The sequence below is a fragment of the Rosa rugosa genome, chromosome 3, assembly GCF_958449725.1.
Source record: "Rosa rugosa chromosome 3, drRosRugo1.1, whole genome shotgun sequence".
Lineage (NCBI taxonomy): Eukaryota > Viridiplantae > Streptophyta > Magnoliopsida > Rosales > Rosaceae > Rosa > Rosa rugosa.
In genome coordinates this window covers 47879760-47903692 of record NC_084822.1, presented here as the reverse complement: position 1 = coordinate 47903692, position 23933 = coordinate 47879760, and the positions used below count along the sequence as shown (strand labels likewise).

At 38.4% G+C, this 23933-nt stretch overlaps 2 protein-coding genes across 5 annotated transcripts; both read right to left on the bottom strand.

Moving 5' to 3' along the window:
- Nucleotides 1–4985: 4985 nt before the first annotated feature.
- LOC133738094 (gamma-glutamylcyclotransferase 2-3) lies at nucleotides 4986–7620 on the bottom strand. Of its 4 annotated transcripts, XM_062165533.1 has the most exons (8): nucleotides 7406–7619; nucleotides 7243–7319; nucleotides 6832–6885; nucleotides 6273–6329; nucleotides 6137–6177; nucleotides 5979–6050; nucleotides 5516–5595; nucleotides 4986–5425 (listed from the first exon to the last, which is right to left on the bottom strand). In XM_062165533.1, the coding sequence occupies exons 1-8, from the start codon at nucleotides 7512–7514 to the stop codon at nucleotides 5346–5348; spliced, it is 570 nt and encodes a 189-aa protein (XP_062021517.1). In that variant the 5' UTR covers nucleotides 7515–7619; the 3' UTR covers nucleotides 4986–5345. The 4 variants fall into 4 exon arrangements, with proteins under 4 accessions (XP_062021517.1, XP_062021518.1, XP_062021520.1 ...); XM_062165534.1 differs by lacking the exon at nucleotides 5516–5595 and having other exon boundaries at nucleotides 7406–7620; XM_062165536.1 differs by lacking the exon at nucleotides 5979–6050 and having other exon boundaries at nucleotides 7406–7620.
- A 7835-nt stretch (nucleotides 7621–15455) lies between these two features.
- Nucleotides 15456–17674, bottom strand: LOC133739518 (WAT1-related protein At1g21890-like). Its single transcript, XM_062167303.1, has 7 exons — nucleotides 17375–17674; nucleotides 17139–17201; nucleotides 16930–17046; nucleotides 16605–16839; nucleotides 16345–16503; nucleotides 16104–16255; nucleotides 15456–15962 (listed from the first exon to the last, which is right to left on the bottom strand). Exons 1-7 carry the CDS (start codon nucleotides 17584–17586, stop codon nucleotides 15743–15745), a joined length of 1158 nt encoding a protein of 385 aa, XP_062023287.1. The 5' UTR covers nucleotides 17587–17674; the 3' UTR covers nucleotides 15456–15742.
- Nucleotides 17675–23933: the final 6259 nt, after the last annotated feature.

Genomic DNA, 23933 nt, shown 5'->3' with positions numbered 1-23933 from the left:
AAAAGCTATGGAGGTGGAATTGAAAAGTACCTAAAGAAACTTCTCTGACAAATCTTCAATTGCAGTTGGATATACATTCTGATCCACCACCCCAAAAACAACCACGACACTCTGTTGCTGGTGGATCATGAACTCACTTCGATCGAGAAATTTCTGCAAAAATGAAAGATACAACAAAAATGATGCAATAAGTGGTAAAAAAGTCAATAATTTTTTTGAAGGTAGTTCTAGTTAGACCTTCCAATTTAGTATTTGAACCTCTTCTATTTTACCCCTATCTTTCTACTCCACCTTCATAGACAAGCCATCTCCATCAACCCCATCGCTGTCCTCCACCTCTCATAACACCCCAGGCCACCTCCACCTCGTAACTACATATACTTATTCATATATCGAGTTTAATAAATTCTTAAAATAGTTGGAGCATTCGTTTAAAAATGGTGGTCAAGAATTTGAAGTTCCAAAGAAGAGAGTTTGGAAAACAAATTCTGGCCTGAACACAACCTTGCAAAGAATTACGATATAGCTACAGTCTTGATTTTACAATTATTGTTTTACTGATGTTATTTCTATATTGTGAAGCCTATGTAACTGAAGTTGTCTTATGGTATAGTTAATTGAATGGGTTTAAGGGGTTCTATCAGAGATACCACTCGGGTGAAAGACAAGGAAAACAAAGGGACTATGAATTGAAATTGGTAAGGATGGAAGAGTATTCAGTTAATTACGATCTGATCTAAGTTATTGCATGAACCCAGTCTTATCTAACTTTTGTTAATGATGATCTTCAGTACTTTAGTTCATTCTCTATCAAAAGAAAACTCTGTGATCTGATCTTAAACTGTAAATTTTTTTAATACTTGCAAAGGGGTGGGATAAGGTTTAAAATTGTACAAAACATGGAGGATGTCCAAATGCTAAATTGAGAGATATGAAACTCTGAATAGAACCACCCCTTATTTGAAAACTTGTTATGTATTTTTTTTTTATAAGAAAAAGATTACATCTAAATTAGAAATGGAAGCCATGCGAGCATCCCAAGTTTACAATATCGAAGAGAAATTATAAGAAAAAAATAACATATAATTTTAATTTTAATCTTCTAATTTGCAAAAAAAATGTCAAACATATACTTGGGTGAACCTTTTGAAAATTACATTCCCATACAATAGCCAAGACCTGGAATAAATAAAAGAAAAATATGAAAAGTAGAATGAAGATCGCGAGATGTACTATCAACCTGTACAAGTATTGACCGACAAAGAAAAAGAATTCAAAAGCTGGATATTGAATCATGCTATAAAAGACTATGAACTTCAAGAGGACCTTGAGGTCAAATGAAATTTTTCCTTTTTTTATCTTCCAGAAATAACAAATTACTAAGGAAATATTTTTATTTGGAAAAAACACAGAGAAATTTTAAATTCAATTACTTAATGCACATCCCTTATATTTTTTTGTAACATTTTTTCATCAAACTTCCATCTATGCCCCTCCTCATCAAATAAATAAATGAGAAAAACTTAAGGAAAAAAATATGTAGGCTATGTATCACAAATATTTATTTAATACATTCTTTTTGCTTTATTGTGGAATTAATTGCTAATTAATTTCGGCACATATTAATATGGTAATTACTAATTGTTTTTATTCTTTCTCATATAAATGAGGTTGGTATATCGCTAGAAGATTATCTTTGTTGTTTTTCAAGTTGAAAAACTTGATGTCTCTAAGATTTTAAATTATTCAATGTATGTCAATATCTTCGTGATCGATATAGTCATGGTCAATATTAAAATCGGTAAAGAATGAGTCATGGTGGTTTAGGCCTCCACAAACCGACCCACAAGAACGAACCGACCATGGCGGATGTAGGCCTCTCCCCACCCTGCATGAAGTTCAAGGATCTTTCCCTCGCTATCGAGTCTATGGATTCTGAGACCTTGAGCCATTTCATCGTAGAGGACCTCAGTGTTTCCACATCCATGGCTCGCGGGTAAGCTTTCAGAGCCTATTCAACAAAACTTGTCTGAGTTTACAATTTTTGTTCAAAAGAGGGTTGATTTTTACTAGTTCAAGTACAAGTTGGCGGATGATTGGGACGTGGGCAGCAAGAAGATGAAGTATCTGCTTTTTCTGTTGGGCTGATCAAGCTACTTTTTGTGGTATGATTTTCTTGATATTGGGTTTGGGTTTTAGGGAATTGGTTTTGTCTCCTATCATTTTGTTGGGTTTTAGGGGTTAGTGAATTGTTTAGGCCCTGTTCAGTAACGTTTTAAAAAATTATTTTCTAAAAACAATGTTTAAAAATAAAAATGATAAAATGTGATTGTATTTTCCAAATTTGAAAATGTGTTTGATAGTTTAGTGTGGAAAAAATTCTCCATATTTTCTAAACTATGAGAACGCAAAAGTGAAAATGTCAAATTGTTGTTTTCAGTTTTTCGGAGTAAAAGTTGAAAATATTTTTTATTTTCACGTTTTCAAATAAGTCACCGAACATCTTTTCACTTTATTTTCATTTTCTAAAATGAAAAGATAGTCATGAAAACGTTACCGAACACTACCTTAGTGTTTTGTCTATGACTTGCTTTTTGATGGCTCACTGTGCTTCCAAGTTTAGTATATTGTTAAGACCTAAAAATTTTATCTTTTAAATTGTTTCAATAAAATACATGTTTACATCTACATATCATTGACATATTATGGATTCCGGTCACCATTACAATCTTGTATATCTCCTATAGTGTTTATATTATAGTTTTGTATTGGTTGGTGCTTTCTGTGTTTTGCTGAAACCTATTTACTTTTCTGTTCCTTTAATTCTATTTCTTGTAATGATGGGCAGAAGGACATTGCTGTATGTTCGAGGAGGGAAGAAAGGGAGCCGCCTGAGGCATTTCATTATCCCAAGCCTATTGTCCCAATTGGGTACCCAATAAAAGTGGAAAAAGTGAGAGTGGATGGCGCACTGAACTTTGTTGGCAATGTGTATCCACACGTTGATTCAAATTCTTGTGCACTCCACAAGATGGTCATGCGTTTTTTGGGCAAAGAGAATGTGTAAGGAGGGCCAACAATCAACATCCAGAATTTGGTTTACTTCCATTTCAGAGGCAAGAATCATCATTGTATGGCATTTCTTCATCATTCTCAGTAACAAGAAAGGCTCAGTGTCCGAAACCGCTGGTAGATTGGAAGATATTCCTCATCTTACTAATCGGAGTGTGCGCGTACGAAATGGACCTTGCACCCTTCTTGGTTATTGTGAATGATGAAGAAGTGATATACAATGATGATTCTTGCCTATGAAATGGACTGTGCACCCTCGTGATCATGTGCCATAAGAATGCATAACTGTTGCTGTAGTTTTAGTATTTTCTATCTCTACTGGTTTCACATTTCTGTATCACTTTGAAACCCTTTGTTGGTATGACACAATTGGCAGGTACATTGAATAGTTAAGAGGTAGTACATTGGGTAGTTCAAGTGTGTTCAAAAAATTTAATACCTGGGATGCTTTGCTACTGTAATTGTTGTAAAGTTGTGATATAGGGTTGTTTCTTGTGAAACACAGGAATGACTTTCTAAGACTCAATGATTTTAACATTGGAGTATCTTAAGGGGAATTCAGCCTGACGGCTATTGGGAACGACGAGAAGAGAAAAGTCTCTTTTTGGAACGTAGGGTTAGTCTTAAGATACTTTTTTTTTTCAGACAAAAAAAAAGTATCTTAAGACTAACCCTACGTTCCGAAAAGAGACTTTTCTCTTCTCGTCGTTCCCAGTAGCCGCTAGGCCGAATTCCCCTTTTTTGCCGAATTTCTTCCTTTTTCTTTCCTTTCATCTCTTTTACCTTCTCCCTTGATCCAAATGACTGTAGTGGATGATGTCACGTCCAAGCTTGCAGCTGCTCTGGCTATCGGGGGGATGATTCCCAGCGTGAGGATGCCGTTTAGGTGTTGGCGGAACCAACCTACCACTGGTTTCGGTGGAGCCGGTGAAGTTGGCGGCGAACCGTTTCATGGCATAGATCATCCAGGTCTGGCCCATGCAAAGAAAATATATCAAATAAAATCCACATACCCTACCAAAAATTTGCAATCTGGGGTGGAGAAGAAGTCATCCTCTTCAGGTGGGAAGTTTGGAGCAGGCAAGAAGCCAAGAAGCACAAGCCCAAGGTTATTTTAGCTGATAAACGTCGAGCATTGCTCTTTGGGCTTGAAGATGAGGCTCTCTCTGCTCCTTGAAGTTTATTTTCTAGTTCTTGTTTTCCTTAATTTTCTTATTTTAATTTTAATATTGAAACAGAGCTCGGTAGGGAAAAGATTAGGGGTCCATTTGAGGCTTGTTTTGAGTATTCCCCTATTCTTGCTCTCTACCGTTTGAGCGTGCTGTGTTTATCAAGTCAGTGTTACGTCTAGGTACTCATTTTATCGGGGCCACATACGTGGCAGGTTCCTTTGTAACTTTGTTGGTCGAAGTAATGAAAAGTGTTCTTGTTTCTCCTAAAAAAAACAAAAAAACTCAATTTGATCTTTTACTTTTGTGTAGTAAATTGTAATGAGTCTATAAACAATTTCCCCGGTTGTACTTGGGTCTTGTGGTATTTGGTATTGGTTGCCTGAAGTTTCAAATCAAAGTATGATACATCATGGACGGTGGACCAGAGTTTGATTCACAACTCTGCCTCCCCTCTACACCTTCTCTTGCCACCCTTGCTTAATTTTCTTCTCTGACTTTTTCCTAACACTAGTCCTTGGCTTGCATTACATCTCAAAACGTAAAATTAAAGCACAGATAGGTTCCATCTAGCAGGGTCTTGAAGATTTTGCACACCAAAGAAGAAGCCTATTTTTTTTTTTTTTTTGTGAAGAATCATCAAGCGTATGACTTGGAGAGGTCTTTAGAGAAAGCCTTCCGAAAAAAGGACGTAATTTACATTCAATACCAAAGTAAAAAGTAATCTACGTGAAAAGCCGAAAAGACAATGTGCCCCTGCAACATAGTGTGGAATTGAGATGGTGACTCTTTTCAGCCAACTGTTATTATACATTTATAGTTTTATACTGATGGGATGACTCTTGTTACATGCATAACAATTCAACATGAACAAGAATTCAAGAATGATGGTTATGAATATCACAGTGCCATCATAAGTAATCGAAAGGCTACACATAACCACAGATAATCACAGTGCCATCATAAGTAATCGAAAGGCTACACATAACCACAGATATTGTTTTCTCCAAGACTCTAACCACACTTTATATAAGAATTATACATGAACAATTGCTCTGTTGGGTGATGGCCTGTAAAAATCATCGTTCCCATTTGTTCCCGGCCTCATGAAGCAGTGAGCTCCCTCTCTGAAATGATCCGCCTCACTTCGTTTGCAAGATCCGATACATGTTTGTCTTTGCATTCTGTGGCAAGAAAAAATCAAAGGAAAAGAAGTTGTTCTAATGTAGCATACACAACTAAGATAAATTCATGGGGCACCAAATTAACAGTACCAAATTGAAGAAGGGCCTCTTCAAGTTTAAAAAGATACTCTCTATTAGGTCCTGAGGGACCTTTCGCCTGAACAATCTGTCTGCAGAATAGGAAAACTAAGAATATCAAGAATGATCTATATCTGAGGCTCATACTCCAGACTTCCAGAGTGAAGGAAACACCAAATTACTGGAAAGGATGAATTATAGTTAAAGCCAGTGTTTAGCTTATGATTGGCAACTGATTAAAACTCAGGCTATGGATTACTTAATTAATCAACATCACAGTGACCCAAATAAGATTGATGGTATCTGATCATCCATCAACAAGCAAATTTCAAATAACTATCCATCATAATATGAAGTCTCAATTTCTAATGTAAGCTAGATTTGGAGAAGCAAAATGCTCCTTACTTCATTTAGGTTTTGAATACTTGGATTAATATTTAACCAAATAACAGCTTGGTAGATGAAATTTACATACTTGGCAATATCTTCAATGGATGCAGGACCCAAATAGTTCACATTAAGCTTTTTATCTGGAGAGGCAATGTATCTAAATGTAACAGTGTCAGTTCCCTTATGGTTTGAATAAAGCAAATCAAAAACATGTTTAAGTTTTTGGTGACTTTCGGTACTTACACCATTACTCCTGAAAGAGCTGGAGTCGTAGCCGTCGGCTCCTGGAAGAAATTTCAATAATCCAACTTATGTAAATGGTCAAAATGCTAGAGTACACACGGTGTGATCATAAGGGGTTCTTGACTATTAGACTTACAGTAAAGAAATCAAGATAAGCCTTCTTGTCATACTGCTTCTCCCTCACTTCTAAGTGCTGAGTAATAATGCCATAGAAATCAAGTTGGGTAAGGAGACCATAATTGTGAGTGACGGAATGAAAAATTATGCATTGGAAATCAGTCAAATCACCATTCTCAAACTCCCACAAGAAGAAATAGCAAAACAACAGTAACAAGCACAAATTGATAAATCATTGCAAGATTTCTAGTGATCAAAGTCACCAGAAGGATTTGGACCATTTGATGTTATCAAGCTTCAAGTAACAAAGATAACCTTGACACAGCTTTGATAAATATTTAAGGTTGCCGTAGATGTCAACCGAATATGTGACTCAATATGTGCTGGTTTAAGATGTAAGTGGGTTTTGTTAAATTTGGTTACCTATAGGTGTTATGTAGAAGAATTTTAGTATAGCAAATGCAGGCACGCAAGCGCACAAGCACAAAAACATGTTTACAACAGAAAGATAGCAGCTTTTGTAGCTAGAAAACATGAACTAGTTTACAATGAAGATTAACCTTAAGATAAGAGTCTACCTCTAAAGCAATCTCTTGATCTTCCTTCTTTGAGATCTTGTAGGCAGCTCCCCACTAAACTTACAAAAGTAAAAACAATCATTGAAGTTGTATCCTGGTCTAATTTGCTAATAATTTGAAATTCACAACGAAATCATCACACCGCCACTAAAAACTAGAAACTAAATGTAACATACATCCACTAATTAGAAGTTGTTATCTTTCCTGGTATATTGAAGAAACAGCATTACATTTCTCATCAAAAAATCAATGACATTAACATGTTTTATGTTTGAGTACCAAGTTACACAGAACAAATATGAGACATGAGAACCAAGCACTATGATTTCTACGACGATAAATATGTTTGACTAATACAAAACACCAAACTGAATCTGTAAATGGGCGATTGAAGTTATTGAAACAACTTACACAGACTTCCCCCTCTGCAGGTTCCAATGTGACTGTTCTTCCTGGAAACTCAGGAGTCCCTCTATGGTCAGTACTGCCTAATAAGAACACACCCATATCAGCAAACATGAATGTATTGAAGAAATCATAACTAAAACACACAGAGGGAGAGAGAGAGAGAGACCTTGGTAGAAGACACGGCGATAGTCTTTGATGAATCCGACGACGCGTTCATCGAAGTTAAAGCCGGCTTTCCATATCAAAGAACCATAACCAAATACCCACATGACCATTTTTTCCCCAATCAGAATCTTACAGCTTTTTCAGCAATGAGTTTCTGTCGGAAAGCTGAGGGGCGATGACGAAGGAGAGGGGCCCGAACATTGTGTTTGGTGACTTGGTTCAATGATATAAGCGCAAGTGCATCCCAAATAACCAATTACTAAGCGACACGATGCTACTACTATTTGTCTACTTTGCCATCTCATTTCTAGCTATAGCTTCCGATGGAAATTTGGCATTTTATTTCCTGTATCGTTCTAATTTTATCGGATGTCTTCAAAATTCAAATGGACAATTTGGCATTCTATTCCTAAAATTCTGGGGTTCATGCTCTATGTCCCACTCTTGTATTCTACAATTTCATTAATCAAAACTTGAGGGCAGCCGCACCAGTCTTATTTCAAAAAAAAAAAAAAAAAGTGCCTACAATGTATCTGATGGTAAAACTGTCTTACTGTATGTCAAAATACAGGACCAAAATTATAATTTTTTTTTTTTTTTTTTAAATTATTAGTTCACCTTAACCTTACATATGTCCGTGAGAATTGAACTCATGACCTTTATAATGTTGGAATTACAACGTACCAACAAGTCACAACTCGCTCACATACCAAAATTACAATCTTATCAAAACATATTAACAAAAAGAGACTTTCAATAATCTAAGTTTATAAATTGTTCATATAGCATGCAATTTAACATATAACCTCTTTTTATATATTAAGATGATGATCTTCTATACTTTCAGTTTGTATCAATAATTTTTTTTTTTTTTTTTTATAATGTAATTCCTCATCTCATCCCTGATGTCAGTGAGATTTGAACCCGTGACTTCTACGGTGTTAGTTAAACTAGCTAACCAACAAGTCACGGCTCACCGATAATTTTTTATTCTTTTACATTAACTTTTTTATTATATCAAAATATAAAATTATAATATTATTAGTGTTTAAGGAAATCTCTCTTTTATGTGTTTGGCCCAAACTCTAGGTTACTTGACCTAGTGGTAATAGGATTTAATTAGAAGGATCTAGAATCCTAATCAATGTAGAATTCCTTTCCTTGTATGATTGAGATTCTATGCATTGTAATCATCTATATAAAGAGGCCCCTATTATCAATGAGAATACACAGCAAATTCCTCTCAATTTCAGTTTCTCTACAACACGTTATCAGCACGAGCCCTAACCCTAGCTTTAGAAACCAAAACCCCAGAAATTGATCAAGCTCCACCAGATTTTCCTTGCCTACGCTACTACTGCCCCTGCAGCCCCCGCGTCGCAACTCATCGCTAACCCTACCAGGTTAGCCTCGCTGCCCCTGTAGCGCCCGCAAGCACTGCTTGCCTTCTACCTTCGCGCGCGCTCGCCTGCCCTCGCGACCGCAACTCACTAGCGGCCTCGCGGCATCTCCACAGCATCCCCGCAACTATCCTCGCGGCCTCGCGACATCCCCGCAGCGGCCCCGCAACAGTCCTCGCGACATCTCCGTAGCGTCCTCGCGACATCCTCGCAGCGACCCTGCAGTATCACTGCACAGCCCAACCAACATCTTTTCCGGACAACATTTTTCCGGCCATCTTTTAAGGTAAACTTTTCTAAAAGTTCCCGTTTTTGAAGTTTTTATTACTTTTCTTCTTCTTTTCTCGGGGACTTGCAACCTCCCTTCTTCTACCCCCCTTTCTTCTTCATAGGGGAGACCAATAGCCGAACTGTGGGGGTTCGTGCTCACTCCAAGCTTGGAGCTTGTTGAGATCTCCAAACTTAGAGTTTGTAGAGAATCTATGATCGACCACTTACATCATTGTTTCGATCTAATCCAATCCCTCTTGGAATCGAATTTCTTGGAAGCGACTACGCTTAGAAATTTTATATGTTTTCGTGGTAGCCTTACACGCTCCGAAACTAACCCTAATTCCTTGTTCTCTTTCAGGATGAGTAACCTGAACAAATTGGACTTTGCTCCATTGGGAACAACTGGCTCTGAATATCACAGGTGGGTTCGTGATGTCCGCCAGCATCTCAAGGCCGATGGAATCCTGAATACGATTCTCGAGCCTAGCCAGGACGTGCTAACTGTTGAGCAAGCTCAAGCTTTGGAAGCAAATAGAGCAGCCTTAGAGGCAAATAAGGCGAAAGCCATCATCCTAATGACTCATCATATGGATGATTCGCTCCAGTACGAGTGTATGAATGAAGAAGACCCCAGAAAGCTGTGGGTTTTCACTCGAATAAAGATTTGACAACGTCCGTGACTCCCTGCTTCCTGACCTAGAAGTGAGATGGCATAGCCTCCGCTTCTGTGATTTCAAGTCAGTTCTTGACTACAACTCGGAAGCACTTCGCATTGAATCCTTAATGAAATTCTGTGGTAAAGAGATCACAGATGCGATGTTGATTGAGAAGACTCTCTACCTTCCCCGTCTCTGCATTAATGGTTGCTAAGAACTATCGAATCGATGTTACTGCAGGACGGATCACAAGGTTTCATGAGCTCATTGGAGCTATGAATGTCGTTGAAAAACATGACAACATCCTTGTGAAGAACTATAATTCGAGATCCGTGGGAACAGAGCATATTCCGGAATCTAATTATAGTCGCGCCCCAAAGAGAAGGCGCCAAGAGCGAAACCCTAATCTTAGGGATACTTTTGGACGTTCTGGTCCATATAATCGCTCTACTTGGGAAGGTAACTGCCAAAATAGGCGAACACGGAACCGAAGAGGTAAACGTGGAAAGAGAGAGGGAGGCAACGCCTCTGGCCATGTTGGTGGCGCCACCAACACTAAGAGCCATCTAAATGACGCTTTCATAGCGCCTCAATCAATGGAGTTTGAGCAAAGAGATGTATGTTCTCAATGTGGAGTATCTGATCATTGGGCACACATTTGTAGAGCTCGTGAAGAACTTGTCACCGCCTACAAAACATATTTGTGAAGCAAGAGAAGCTCACTATGTAGAACAAAAAGATCAAGAAGATGATCTAGAGTGAAGGGTTGAAGACTACGAATCTGGCTGGGATCAATAGATCGCCAATTCTGTTTAAGTCTTTATTTTCCAAGAGATGTAGGCAATTGCCATATTATTTTTGTAGTAGATGCCTATGGTTTAGTCTTTCTTCAAAGTAGGCGTACTCAATGTAAATGTGATGTCTAGGAAGGTTTTGAGATAAGTGGTAATTAAGCGAGCTTTGCTCCACCGACATCTCCCTACTCACCTGGTCACATTTGCGTTGGAATTACCGAAAGAAGTTAGACGACTACCATTGTTTTGCATTAGCTAAGCATTTGGATTAGATTCTCCTAATGGTTAAGAGACAATGATGTACTCCGTTGGCTTATGAATAAAATTTTGAGTTCTTTTCATTATGACTCCATTTTGATTCATGAGCATGTTACCTTGTGACTACGATGGCTGGGCCATCAGTATTAATTCAAGGACATGGAATAGCCCAAGTTCTCTTTGCCAAATGGCACCTTGATTAATGTCACAGAAACTCTCTACGCTCCTAGGGCAACTCACACCTATGGATAGCCAACGGATTCCATGCGAAAACACATGTAGAGAACAAAAATGAGTTCCTTTGCAATGCCTCTAATGATTGCGAATGATGGCGCATCTTAGAGAAGTTTATGTGTCTCTCTAGTGGACTCTATGTCACTATTCGAGCTATTAAATCCAATAAAGTTATGAGAGAAGATCTCTTGGATTTAGACACATATTGGCTTTGTCTCGACAGGATAAGTCACCCTGGTCATGATATGGTGATCCGTCTACTAAAGACTTCACATGGACACCCTCGAGCGAAATGAAGTAAGAACCAAAAATTGATTCCTGGACTTAGCAAGACCGCAACAATTGCAGCATCTGGCGCTGCAGCTGTCTTGGAGCGCCATATGGCCGCCCAAGTCCCTTGTGACAACGCCATATTTGGCGCTACCCATGGCCATGACGCCATGGATGTCAATCCCCATGGTTATAACGCCATGGATGCCACTTCCCATGGTCATGACACCATGATGGGTGATGTAGTCACAAACTTTGCTTCAATATGCGTTTCAAACGCTCAGGCCCAACCAAAACTCTCCTTGGTTGCTTCTAAGGCCTCTCGCTCATTTTACAAAGCCACTTCCTTAGGAAAATTAGGACTGAGACCGTCCTATGCAAAGGATATGAAAATACTCATTATGTTCTTACATAGAATCCATAGGGATTCTGTGGACTGATTCAACCAACTTGCGAACGTTTAAATATCTCATGATGTTGGTTGATATGCAAACACGCTGGTCACGTGTTGTGCCATTGTCCACTTGTAATGCTGCTTATGCTCCACTCCTAGCACATATCATATGACAACGGGCTCACTCCCCAGATCATCCTATTCAGTCAATTGGATTTGACTATGCTAGTGAGTTTACATCGAAGACTTTCGATAGTTATTGCATTTGGGACTGATGTTGGATATCATATTTCCATGAGCACACCCAAATGGTCTCGCGGAAATGACTACGATGGTAGTCCGGACATTAGTAATGCGCACCAACCGCCTTATATTCGCTTGGGGCGATGCAATATCGCATGCAGCAATACTAATTCGTCTACGACCTACCGCCACTCAATGTCTCTCTGCGTTACAGCTAGTGACTGGGTACAAATATCGTACTTACGCGTATTTAAGTGAGCCATTTATGTGCCAATTGCGCAGCCACAACGCTCTATGATGGGTCCTTACAGACGAATGGGCAACTCAGTTGGATTTGAGACTCCAACAATCGTCCGCCACTTAATGCCCTTGCATGGCGATCTCCTTACCGTTAGATTTGCGGATGTCACTTTGATGAGACAGTCTTCCCGTCGTTAGGGGGAGATAAGAACACGAATGTTCAACAGGAACGACAGGAATTGTCGTAGTCTGTCCCCACTATGTCTCATCTCGATCCCTGTTAAAGTGACGAGATCACACAAATATGCTGCAAACATGCCTGCAAGGATGGACGTCCCTACGAGAGGACGTAGCACCACCCTACACAGAGGTAGGCATGGCGCCAACGCCATAGAGAGTGGCACTCTGGCGTTACAGGCCATGGCCCCAGCTAGGATGCATGGGAGGCCCGTGGGTTCGAAGGATACTTTGGCACATTCCAATCCTTTGATCATCGACACTCATAATCCGTCTCATGAGAATCTTCCGGGTTATGGTTATCGTTGGGGGACGCCTCAACGTTAGAACCCTATTCCTGAGAATATAGAGCTCTATGAAAATTACACTAGTGTACATGAGACGTGGGATAGAAACTCCATCATAATGATGATGTAGTTGCGCATGCGCATGAGTTTGTTGAGTCTGATGATATCGAACCACGCTCCGTTGATGAATGAATGCCAACGTAGAGAGATTTGGCCCAAATGGAAAGATGCGATCCAGGTTAAGATGGATTCTCTAACGAAGAGGAAGGTTTTCTGAGCTAGTGATGCCAACACCTCCTGACATAAAACCTATTGACTAATGGGTCTTCGTTAGAAAGCGTGATGAGAAAAAGAGATGGCAATCTCGCCTTATGGCGCAAGGCTTCTCACAAAACGCCCTAGAATCGACTACGATGAGACATATTCTCTCGTAATGGATGTCATTGCACTCCACTACCTTGTCAGTTTGGTAGTTTTCGAATAACTGAACATGCAGCTTACAAATGTGGTCACTACGTATCTCTATGGGGATCTAGATACGGAATATACATGAAGGTTCATGGTGAACTTCATTTACCCAAGTCAAGTGGCTCTAGACCACGGAGCGCGTTACAAAGAGGTTGAAACGCTCACTAAAGTGACTACTTGATTGGGAAGGGATATGCCCACGCGTTTCCATAACAAGTTTCGGATTCTATCGCGGTTCATGTTGGACATGATCTTCATTAGAAGCCCTTAAAGAGTTAAGGGAAACCGCTGAACACTAGAAATCCGAGTTTGAGATGAAGGATTTTGGGAGAACACGATTATGTCTCGGTTTGGAACTTGAGCATCGTGTTGATAGATGCTTAGGCATTTTGACAAGGTCAAACCTTCAAGCACCCCCATGATCGTCCGTAGTCTTGATCCTTAAAAGGATCCTCTTCGTTCAAAGGATGATGACGAAGATGCGTTAGGGGCAGAAATGCCCTAGTTAAGTACAATATGCGCATTATTGTACTTAGCTCCATGCACAAGACCGGACATCTCATATATTGTGAACTTCTTAGCTAGATATAGCTCTGCGCCAACGCGACGCCATTGGATTGGTGTAAAAGATATCTTTCGATACTTGAGATGTACGATTGATATGGGCTTGTTCTATCCCTACAGAGAGATGATGGATTCGGACCCATCACACACCAGGAACGCCGCCAACACTGGCCTGCGTCCCCTCTCCCCATCCCAAAACGAAGTTAGCGTTTTGGAAGGTTTTGCTGATGCTGGGTATCTCTCTGACCCACACAAAGGTCATTCCCAAAATGGTTAAGTGTTCACCATGGGTAAAGACTGTGATATCTTGAATGTCTACAGAAATAGACCCTAGTCGCTATATCTTCGAACAATGCAGAAATCATTGCTCTTCACGAAGAGATTCTTGAATGTATATGGATTGGATCCATAATTACGCATGTTCGAACAATTGTGGTTTGAAGTCTACCACAAATGAGCCTACGAGCATTTAGGATAATGCAGCTTGTTTTGAACAAATGAAGTAAGGCTACATCAAAAGCGACGATGCCAAGCATAATCAGCAACAACAGACTCTCCTCAAGATCAAAGTGAACTAGGTTCAATCTGAGGACAGTGTGGCAGACTTGCTCACTAAGTCATTGCCTAAATTCCACTTTCGAGAAACATGTTGGTAGCATCGTTTACGGAAGTTATCCGAACTCCCATGACCGTAGTCATCAGGGGGAGATGCAGACATCAGGGGGAGATGTCTACATGTATGGTCTCGAAACGTGAAGGGTGTGTTGTGCTCTTTTTCCCCTTCGACCGAGGTTATTTTTGTCCCACTGGGTTTTTGTTACTCGGCAAGGTTTTTAACGAGGCAACGAGAGAAGCACCGCGTTTGGGCAACACAAGGGGGAGTGTTTAAGGAAATCTCTCTTTTATGTGTTTGGCCCAAACTCTAGGTTACTTGACTTAGTGGTAATAGGATTTAATTAGAAGGATCTAGAATCCTAATCAATGTAGAATTCCTTTCCTTGTATGATTGAGATTTTATGCATTGTAATCCTCTATATAAAGAGGCCCCTATTATCAATGAGAATACACAGCAAATTCCTCTCAATTTCAGTTTCTCTACAACAATTAGAAGATATTTTATTTTCATATATATATATATATATATATATATATAAACAAACTTCATTCTTAAATTTTTATTTAAAACATTTTATTCTTGACACTAATATCTAATATATACATTTACCAAACACATTAATTATTGATGTTAATAGTTGACGCACATATTTACTAACACATGTTGACGTACGTATTTACTAACACATGTTTATACCATAAATACAGTTACTTAGACATGCATGTACAATGACAAAACTAATGCATTTGACGACAAAGTTATAATAGTTACAAAAATATTAGAAGGTGAAAATTACAAGTTACAACATAATCACTAAGTGACAAATACAATACTATTAGTAATATATGTTCAATTTGAAATTAGAGTACACTTTTGCACAAACCTTTTGGAACAAAACGTACATTTGGAAAATTATAGTATCAAAATATTTGCTCTAAGGATTAGATTGAAGTAAGAGATTTTATCTCAAATTCACTTTTCAGCCTTTTCCGTTCTCATATTATGATTTTCTTCACCATTTGTAGTGATTCTTTACCCCGTTGTCCTCGATCTTATGGTGATTCTAGTTTCATCTTCCTCACTCAACGAATAAAAGAAAAAAGGAAACCAAAGAACATAAACAAAGCCAAACATAGTATTACATATATTTCCCACATTCTCAAGATATGGTCAAAAAGTACATACATTAATTTGTCATCTCCTTGTGATGAGATGGTTGATAGGAAATCCACCTTCTCTTGTTGTTACAAAGGTGTTTAAACCCGTAACCAAATAAGGTGTTTAAACCCAATTTATACCCTTAAATTGCCTTATGTAATATATCCTAAAAAAAAAAAAACGATCTCACATAATGTGATTTGAAAATTGTAAATTAAACCTCAATTGGAATCATGGACAGAATTCTCATGATTCTTGTGGGTTAATTGGAACTTTGACAACATTCTCCTCGAGTCCAGTAGTATCATTCTTGCTATCAACAGTTGTTGATGATCTTGCAGTATCATGAGTGATTGGCAATTCATGATCAATAGTTTTCACATCTTTCATTGAGGCTGAACGTTCTTTACTTTTACCCCACACAACAGCATAGAGGCCAATGACTATGAGAATGGTCCCAATTACACTGAAAGATGACACAAAAATGCACCATTAAGTCATAGAAACATAATATAGTTGCACCAAAAGTTAGTGAAAATTAGAGATGTGGTCTTTAAAGTGGTTCATTAAGTGTGGTACAGTAGTTAACATGCGTATTAATGTATACCTTCCAAGGCGGACTTGCTCAGCTAAAATAATGGCGGCTAGAGCGGCGGTGATGATCATGGCCAGTGGGCTGAAAGCTGTGACGAACACAGGGCCTTGTTCCTTCATCACAATCCCTTGAACATAAAATGCAATTCCAGAGCAAACTATCCCCTGATCACAATCAAAGAGAGTCATCGTGTCAGACACTTATTTTATCATATTAATCTCTTCAGAATTAGTTATATGAAATGATAACTCACAGAGTAAGCTGCAGCAAGGAGCCTAGAGTCCCAGCCTATAACCCAAACACTCATGTTGTGTTCGATAACTAGTGTAGCTACGGCACCTTCCAAAGCACCCATGAAGCAGATCAAAGCAGTGAGAGAGAGCTCTGCTGGGTACACCTTCAAAGTAAACGACTGAAACGCAAAGTATAGTAGTAATCGATTAGCTCAACGTAACAGACACCAGAAAAAAATCGTGTATACAATAAAACCCTAGCTAGCTGGGTGTAACTTACTTGGAGAATGAAGAAACCGGACCAACCACAGCAACGAGCTAGGAGCATGACAGTGCCGAGAACCCAATGCTTGTCGGTGGCGGCAGCAGTGGTTGCATGGTGGTTAGCTTGTGCACTTATAAATTCAACGATCGGGCCTTTGTAAAACGTCATGAGCATTGCTCCACTGACGGTGATTACAGTTCCGATCACCTTTGCTACGCTAGGGATCTTCTTCAAATTGATTTTCTCCAACCTATAAATGACATGATGATCGATGAATAAACCCACCAACTATATATATGGTGAAAAAATAGTGATTATTTGTATATCAACCTTTAATTACCTGAAAATAAGTGCGAAAATGAAGGTAATGGCAGGGAGGATATTAGCAGTGGCAGAAGCAAATGTTGCTGAGGTGTATGTCATTCCCACGAAGTATAAGTTTTGAGCTAGCACAGGCCTGCATGCAATAGCATATGTATAGTCAAATTAATGCCGTTCAATTCAAACAATAGGATGATCATCTGCCGGTTAATCTAATGAGTGACTTACTCGAGAAAACCAAGCACCATTATTCTTAGGAAGATGGGGAGAGTCAGTTTTGGCCTTATTTTCCTGAAAAAAAAAAAAACAACGATACTATTAGTTCATGTGTATATGATTGGTTGAAACTGATATATAGTTTAACAATATAATGTGCTAGATACCTAACAAGTGATATTGACCTAGTAAACAATATGCATTCATGCATGATAATGTGCGATAGAAGAGAAAGACGGGAGCCAAACCTTTCGAGGACAAGTGCGAAGGGTGCGATCACAGCAAAGGCAATGAAATGCCTATAGGTAGCCAGGACGAAGTGGTTCATACCGCGCTTTAAACCAACCATGCTTATAATATACATCCCAGCATATCCAAATTGCAGGGACACCATAGCCAAGTAAGGCTTTATCTTGTTAAGAAACGGACTCAGTCTTTCATATGAACCTTTGTTTGCCATCTTAAATCAGATGTGATAAAAGCACCCTCTGTTTGCTATACCTAACTAGCTCACAATGCTATTACTCTCAAACAAGTTACTAGCCACTGCTCGGTCTATGCTTGCCTACTCTAAAATGAGAGAGGGCCTTCTTATAGCCCCAAAAAGCAGAAGAAAAACAAAATTAATTAAGAGCAATGACATTAGTTAGCTGTTTCAACTTTTTGCATATACAGGCACTACTCATCTTGCATTATCTTATCCCATTAACAATATTAAACAAAACTATTCCAAGTAATTACTGTTGATAAGAATGTGGATTCCTACGAAATAAGGCCTCTGGCTTTTCATTGGGGGCCTACCTGCCAAAGAGCAATTATTTGGATCCTCGACTGGAAAAGGTTGCCTACGTTATCAATTTGGGAGTCACTTCCTTTTTTTGGTGAATATTTGGGATTCACTTCCTAACTCCATGGGAGCTGGTAGGGTTTAAGATTACCATGACTAGCTAGAATTAATCTGTGGGTCAGATATATATGTGAAATTGTAAGGGGTTGTTTCTATTGTCTCTACTTATATACAAATTTAATTGTAAATTTAGATCAAATTTTATCAAAAAATAATAATAATAATTTAGATCAAATCAATGATAATGAACCAATATTACTGAGAAAATGTATGAAGTTAAAAGCATTTAAATCACTTTAATTAGAATGATATCACTATTTTGTGTATCTAATAAGTTTAATTTTAGGTTTAATGGGCTAGCTAGCTTGATTTTACAACTGAGAGTTCCATTGTCAACATTCACAATGTGACTCATGAGTTCATGAGTACGCATTGGCATATGGAATTGTCCTTACTTTCCTTTTCATTGTTTCTTGAGAATTATAAGTGGGGAATTGATTGACCCATCAAACGAAACATAGAATAAGTGCTCTTTTGCATGATATATGATGTATGCAGAGGCTTATATATGTGTGGTTGGTGTTTATATGGATATTGGTGCTAGTAAGAGTGGCCACCACTGGGAAAACATGGCCAAGAGGGCAAGAGGGACTCACTGTTTAATTTTTATTGGGAGTTAACATATATAGTTAGGCAGTGTGAATGTAACTTGGTATGCTCAGTGGAGGACTGACTATGCATGATACCCATAAATTAATCGACTACTGTTTTCTGCATTAACTAAGAGAGATCTAGATTACAGATCTTGTGATTTAAGGAACGTTAAGCACTTTTGGGTCTCTAGGAAATGTAGATAGTCTTACGTTCATTGATATTATATCTTATCCATTGTCCATCATTAAAATGCAAAGTTAGCTTCCTTATATTGGCAAAGTGTTGTGTGCGCTGCCTAGCTATTCATCTTGGATCGATGACAACCATATAGGAGGAGCTCTTTGAATGGCTTTCTGAACTGGATGATAAGACATGTCTAGTATGAGGTCTGTTTATTTAAGGAACAGCTTTTAAGAAATTGTGAGGAACAAGTAAATCTGATGGCTGAAAACAAATACACAGTTTGAGGTTATTATCATTTTAGATTTTAAATATAATATAAGTGGTTGAGATACATTTGTCCCTCATAGTCCCTTAAAACTATACCTTAATTAGGTGAGCAAGATTGTGTCTTGTGTCTGGTATATTCTTGCTGTTATATAAATAGCTTCACCATCACTAAGGGTAAATTATTCAACAAAAAAGGTATAGTACAATATAAATCCCATTATCTCACATCAGTTGGTATGTTTGGTTTGGTGCAAGGCTTCATTATCCATAGCTAGATATTGACTGGTAATATGCAGGCACGGAACTAGAGGGGGGCTGGATTGAGCTGCAGCCCACCTATTTTTGTGGAAAAAGTATTTTAAATATAGGTATTATATAGGGTGTAGCCTCTATATATAAAGTCAAAAATCTCCTCCCATCCTCTTATTTTAGCCTCTGTCCCTATTTTTCAGTTCATTTTTATCTAATTTTTAGTCATCAATTAAGAAAATGGCTCTAAATTAAAGAACTTTGGTTTAAATTTTAGTAGCAATTTTCACGTAAAATTAACTTTAATTTGCAGCCCACCCAGTGTTTCAATTCTAGTTCCGTCTCTGGTAAAATGTCCTCTCGTTGTATTTTCAATCTTTTTTTTATATTTTTTTTTTAAGAAAACTACTAGAGTGATGGTTATTTGTTTAGGTTCTCGACATTGAGTTATAATCATGATAAAAGTCACATCAATTGGTGTCTTTACGTAATTCTAACAACTCATTTCAACTCGAAAAATAAATGCATACAAAACTTACCATGTAAAGCAACTTCACAAATCAAGTAAATTCGAAAGGTTCAGTATCGTATCCCTACCAGTTGGAACCTAATTAAAATATCCGAGTTTCTAGTGTTACGTATACTCATCCTCTTACGTACTATTATAGGTGGGTGGGTGGGCGAGTGTGAAGTTTTATCAAAACAGAAAATCTCATATTAAAGCAATTAATCAATAATGATAAACTCGTGGATGACATGTTGTGGTTAATGCAGGACTAATATTGATCACTACCATGGAAGAAACTAAATGGGGTAAGGAAACAAAGACCGAACAAAATAACAACTGGGGATTTGGGTGCTTTCGTACTTGGATCCCAACAAGAACTCAGATTGGTGCGATCTTACCTCACAGAATGGAATATGAGGCCTCCAACTACTCAAGTATATAAAAATCGTACGGACAAATAATGAACAGACATAGAAGCTGACTAGCTTAGTTAGCTAGGTCATCAGGCAGCTGCTGCAGAAGTCTTCAGGTGTACGTACCAGTACTTTCTGGTCTGAAACAGATCGTACGGAACGCGGAACACGGAACACCTGATGCAGGGAGTCGCCAGATCTGCGGAAAAGTAAAGGGAATCAGCGATGGAGATGTTGCCGCGTTGCGGTAATGCCGGATGAGGTCGGCTATGTTCAGTGGGTTGATAAGCACGGAATCGCTGTCGTAAACCCTAAATATACAAGTTAATCTGTAGTTTATTACAGGAGGGATTTGATTAATTATGTGATTAAAGAAATGACCTAATCTCACTTTGCCTACGCGGAGCAACATAAGGATGGCCCTTGCTTTTCTAATTTGTGCTACCTACTACTGTTTGTGAAAGTTGTTGTTCTGCATTCTCATGAGTGCAGAAGTGGAAGCATGCAAGTGATGGATGGATCATGGAATTAAGTGTTTGCTTAGGTGAGCGCCTCCTTTGTCTTCTTCCTAAATTTATGATCACCTCCAAATATCATATCCAGATACATAAAAAGTCCTTTGATGATGAGTTAGGATTTGTGGTAAACTAGTTAGATATGAAAATTGTAATCGAAGATATGGATGATTAAATTAGGTAAACCAAAGAAAGTGGACGAGATCAAGCTGAGGTGTACGTACGTGAGGGTAAGTGCTTTCTCAAATAAGGTCGTTCATGATTTGTTCGATATATCATTACTGAGGACAATTGAGTATTCGTATTCATCGAAGTTTGAAATGATTGAGAAATTTTTTTTAGACAAAAGCATAGAAACATGCAATATACCGCAAGGAGATCCTATCCGATACATATTTTGCACTGGTAAAGTTCCAAGCTAGCTAGTTATCTAGCTTGAACCTTTATCATAAATTAATGATTAACTTTTTTTTAGAATAATTAATGTTTTTTTTTATGACATTAGAAGTTAAAAATACAAACTTAATGTTCTAGCGAAATTGTACACGCTACAATGGCTACATCATTATGATGACGTGCTTTGCTTGATTAGTCATATATTATGTCGATTACATAATTAGTGACTGGAGTACTAATTATATTAGTATACGTTTTTTTTTTTTTTTTGAAATAGAAGGTTCATTTCATAGATGATCAGCTAAAAAGTCAGAGTCTACATACCCTTAAAAGACAGAAAAATGGCGGGGTAACAACCAATCTCCTATCTAAGTACTGCAAACTCATTACAAGTCAAATGGAGCCCACTTTTAAAGCGGACTCATAAACAAAGAACAACTCCGTGTCTTCTGAGGCAAAATCATCTTCTAGCCAACCATCCGCCAATCACGCAATTGTGGTACGAAATAGAAAGCTACTTCCCAGCAAACAAATAGGAGTCAATTCCTCATCCATAAGCCGCTCTTTCCAGTCCAACTCGAGATAATTACCAATTCCGTAGAACCATGATCTGAATTACGACTGACACTTTAAATACCATAAAGCCCAACAACACCCAAGGAGATCAAACTCTCGGGTCAAGCCAGCATAAAGCACTAAGTAATGGATGAGGGTGTCAAAACACTCTCCATCCTGGCCAAATTATGAAGATAATCAGAACTAACCAAACGGGCCCAGAGACTGAACCCACATTGCCCAGGCCCAGACCCTAAGGCCCAAACCCAGGCAACGAAGCTGGCAAGAGCACCCTTACGCCTCCGTTGCCAAACTGCAATCATCATCTCCGGCGGCCTCCCTTTCCACGGCATGATCCACCACAACTGAGACCGGAAACCAAGAATCTTCCGATCACCACCAACTGATGATCAATTCCGATCCAAACCCAGCGGCTGGATCTTCACACCAACCCAAACAGAAATGGAACGCTAACACGTGATCCCAGCGCCGATCTGCTACACCAAAGTCTCGATCTAACCTCGACCTCGATCTGTTACACCTGTCGGACTTCAACCAAATCCGGCCAGCCAACACCGCAACCCTTGAAGAAAAAGGTCAGGGGAAGGTACTCGACGGCAAGCGTCGCTATGCAGGTCGGGATCCGGGAGGATGGCGCCGCCGCTGTGAACTCGAAACCCTAGAAGAGGCAGGGTTTCGCTCTAATTATATTAGTATACTTCTGTTCTAAACTTTGGTTAATTATATCCAGTTTGTGATTTTTCACTGCGCCAGGTAATCCACTAGCTATATCTAGATTAAATAATACATATTAAGAATTTGAGATACGTGATTTTGCCTATTTACCAACAAATTATAACTAGACTACAAAGTACAAACTAATTGATTTCTCTATTAAGTGGATGCTTCCTTAGTTAGCTAGGTTACCTACCATTCGTGGAAAATGATTTAATTTCTTCATATAAGACGAAAAAGGCAAAATTATACACCCCATATAATGATAATTAATTCTTCCACTATATATATGCAAAGCGAAAGATACCTACTCTTTCCTTATAATAGTTGGATATGGATAGTGTGTGAAAAACGTTCAGAATATCACAGAGCTGGAACTCAAGAAGAAGATGATCTTTCTACTGTAGATAATAAGGAGCCAACTGCAAGCCAGCCAATGAAGACAAAAGTTATGGCATCAGTATCCACATTCACGTTATGTTCCCTTCAACTTTGCAACTTGGTGCTTTTGCACATGAGCATATGTTCAATTCGCTTCCAACGTTTATTCATGACAATATCTTTTAGGGTCTTGCATCGATATGTTAATTATCTCGTTAAACTGTTAGTTTGATTTGCAGTATTGATACGTTAGAATAATTTGCTGACATTCTTAACATTGATATAGTACTCTAACGAGTTCACAACATCAAGACATTAGAATTGTATAGAAGCTCTTCCAATGTTCTGCTACTAGATAACTTGTTTAGGCAGTCGACATCATTCTCATTGATGAGTCATAAGCACGATCTAATTAAATCTGGTAATTAAAGTGTGTAATGTACTAATGTTATTGTGAGACTGACGAACAGATTACATGTACATGTTTTATTATTGTTCATATGATGGAACTAACTTCACTTTAATTTCATTATTATACCAATATGAGACGTAATTAAGATCAGATCTATGCGTATACGAACATTTAATTAATCTGTTCCACTTAATATAAGCGTGTTAATTAGTTACGAGAGCTACATGATTAAGTTAACTAGCAGCTCCAATAAAGTTCTCTCCGATCTAACAAAGAAGTTCTTTAGAATTAGAACTCTGGTGATGTAGCTGGGCTACATGAGGCTTTGCTGGGCCTAATATCAAAGTTAACTGGGTAGGAAGGCTAGGTACGTAACTGGCCAATACCTGCCAATTGTTAGGCCCAGTGTATATAGTTTTGGTCGCGTCGCAAGTCGCAAGTCGCAACCAATTCTGAGCTTGAAGGAGAATCTTGTTATTAGCTCCATCTCTCTCTTTCTAGATATATATCTTGGGAAAAAAAAAAATTTCATCAAGTTATGAAAGAAAAGAATTGGTCTTCGTCGGAGGAAGCGAGGAACTATCAAGAATTGATTCATATCAGGGTATTTTTTCTTCTAGAAATCAATAATTATCTTATTATATAATATTTTGGCATGATAACAATATTGAGTTGCAGTCCCGTACCATTTG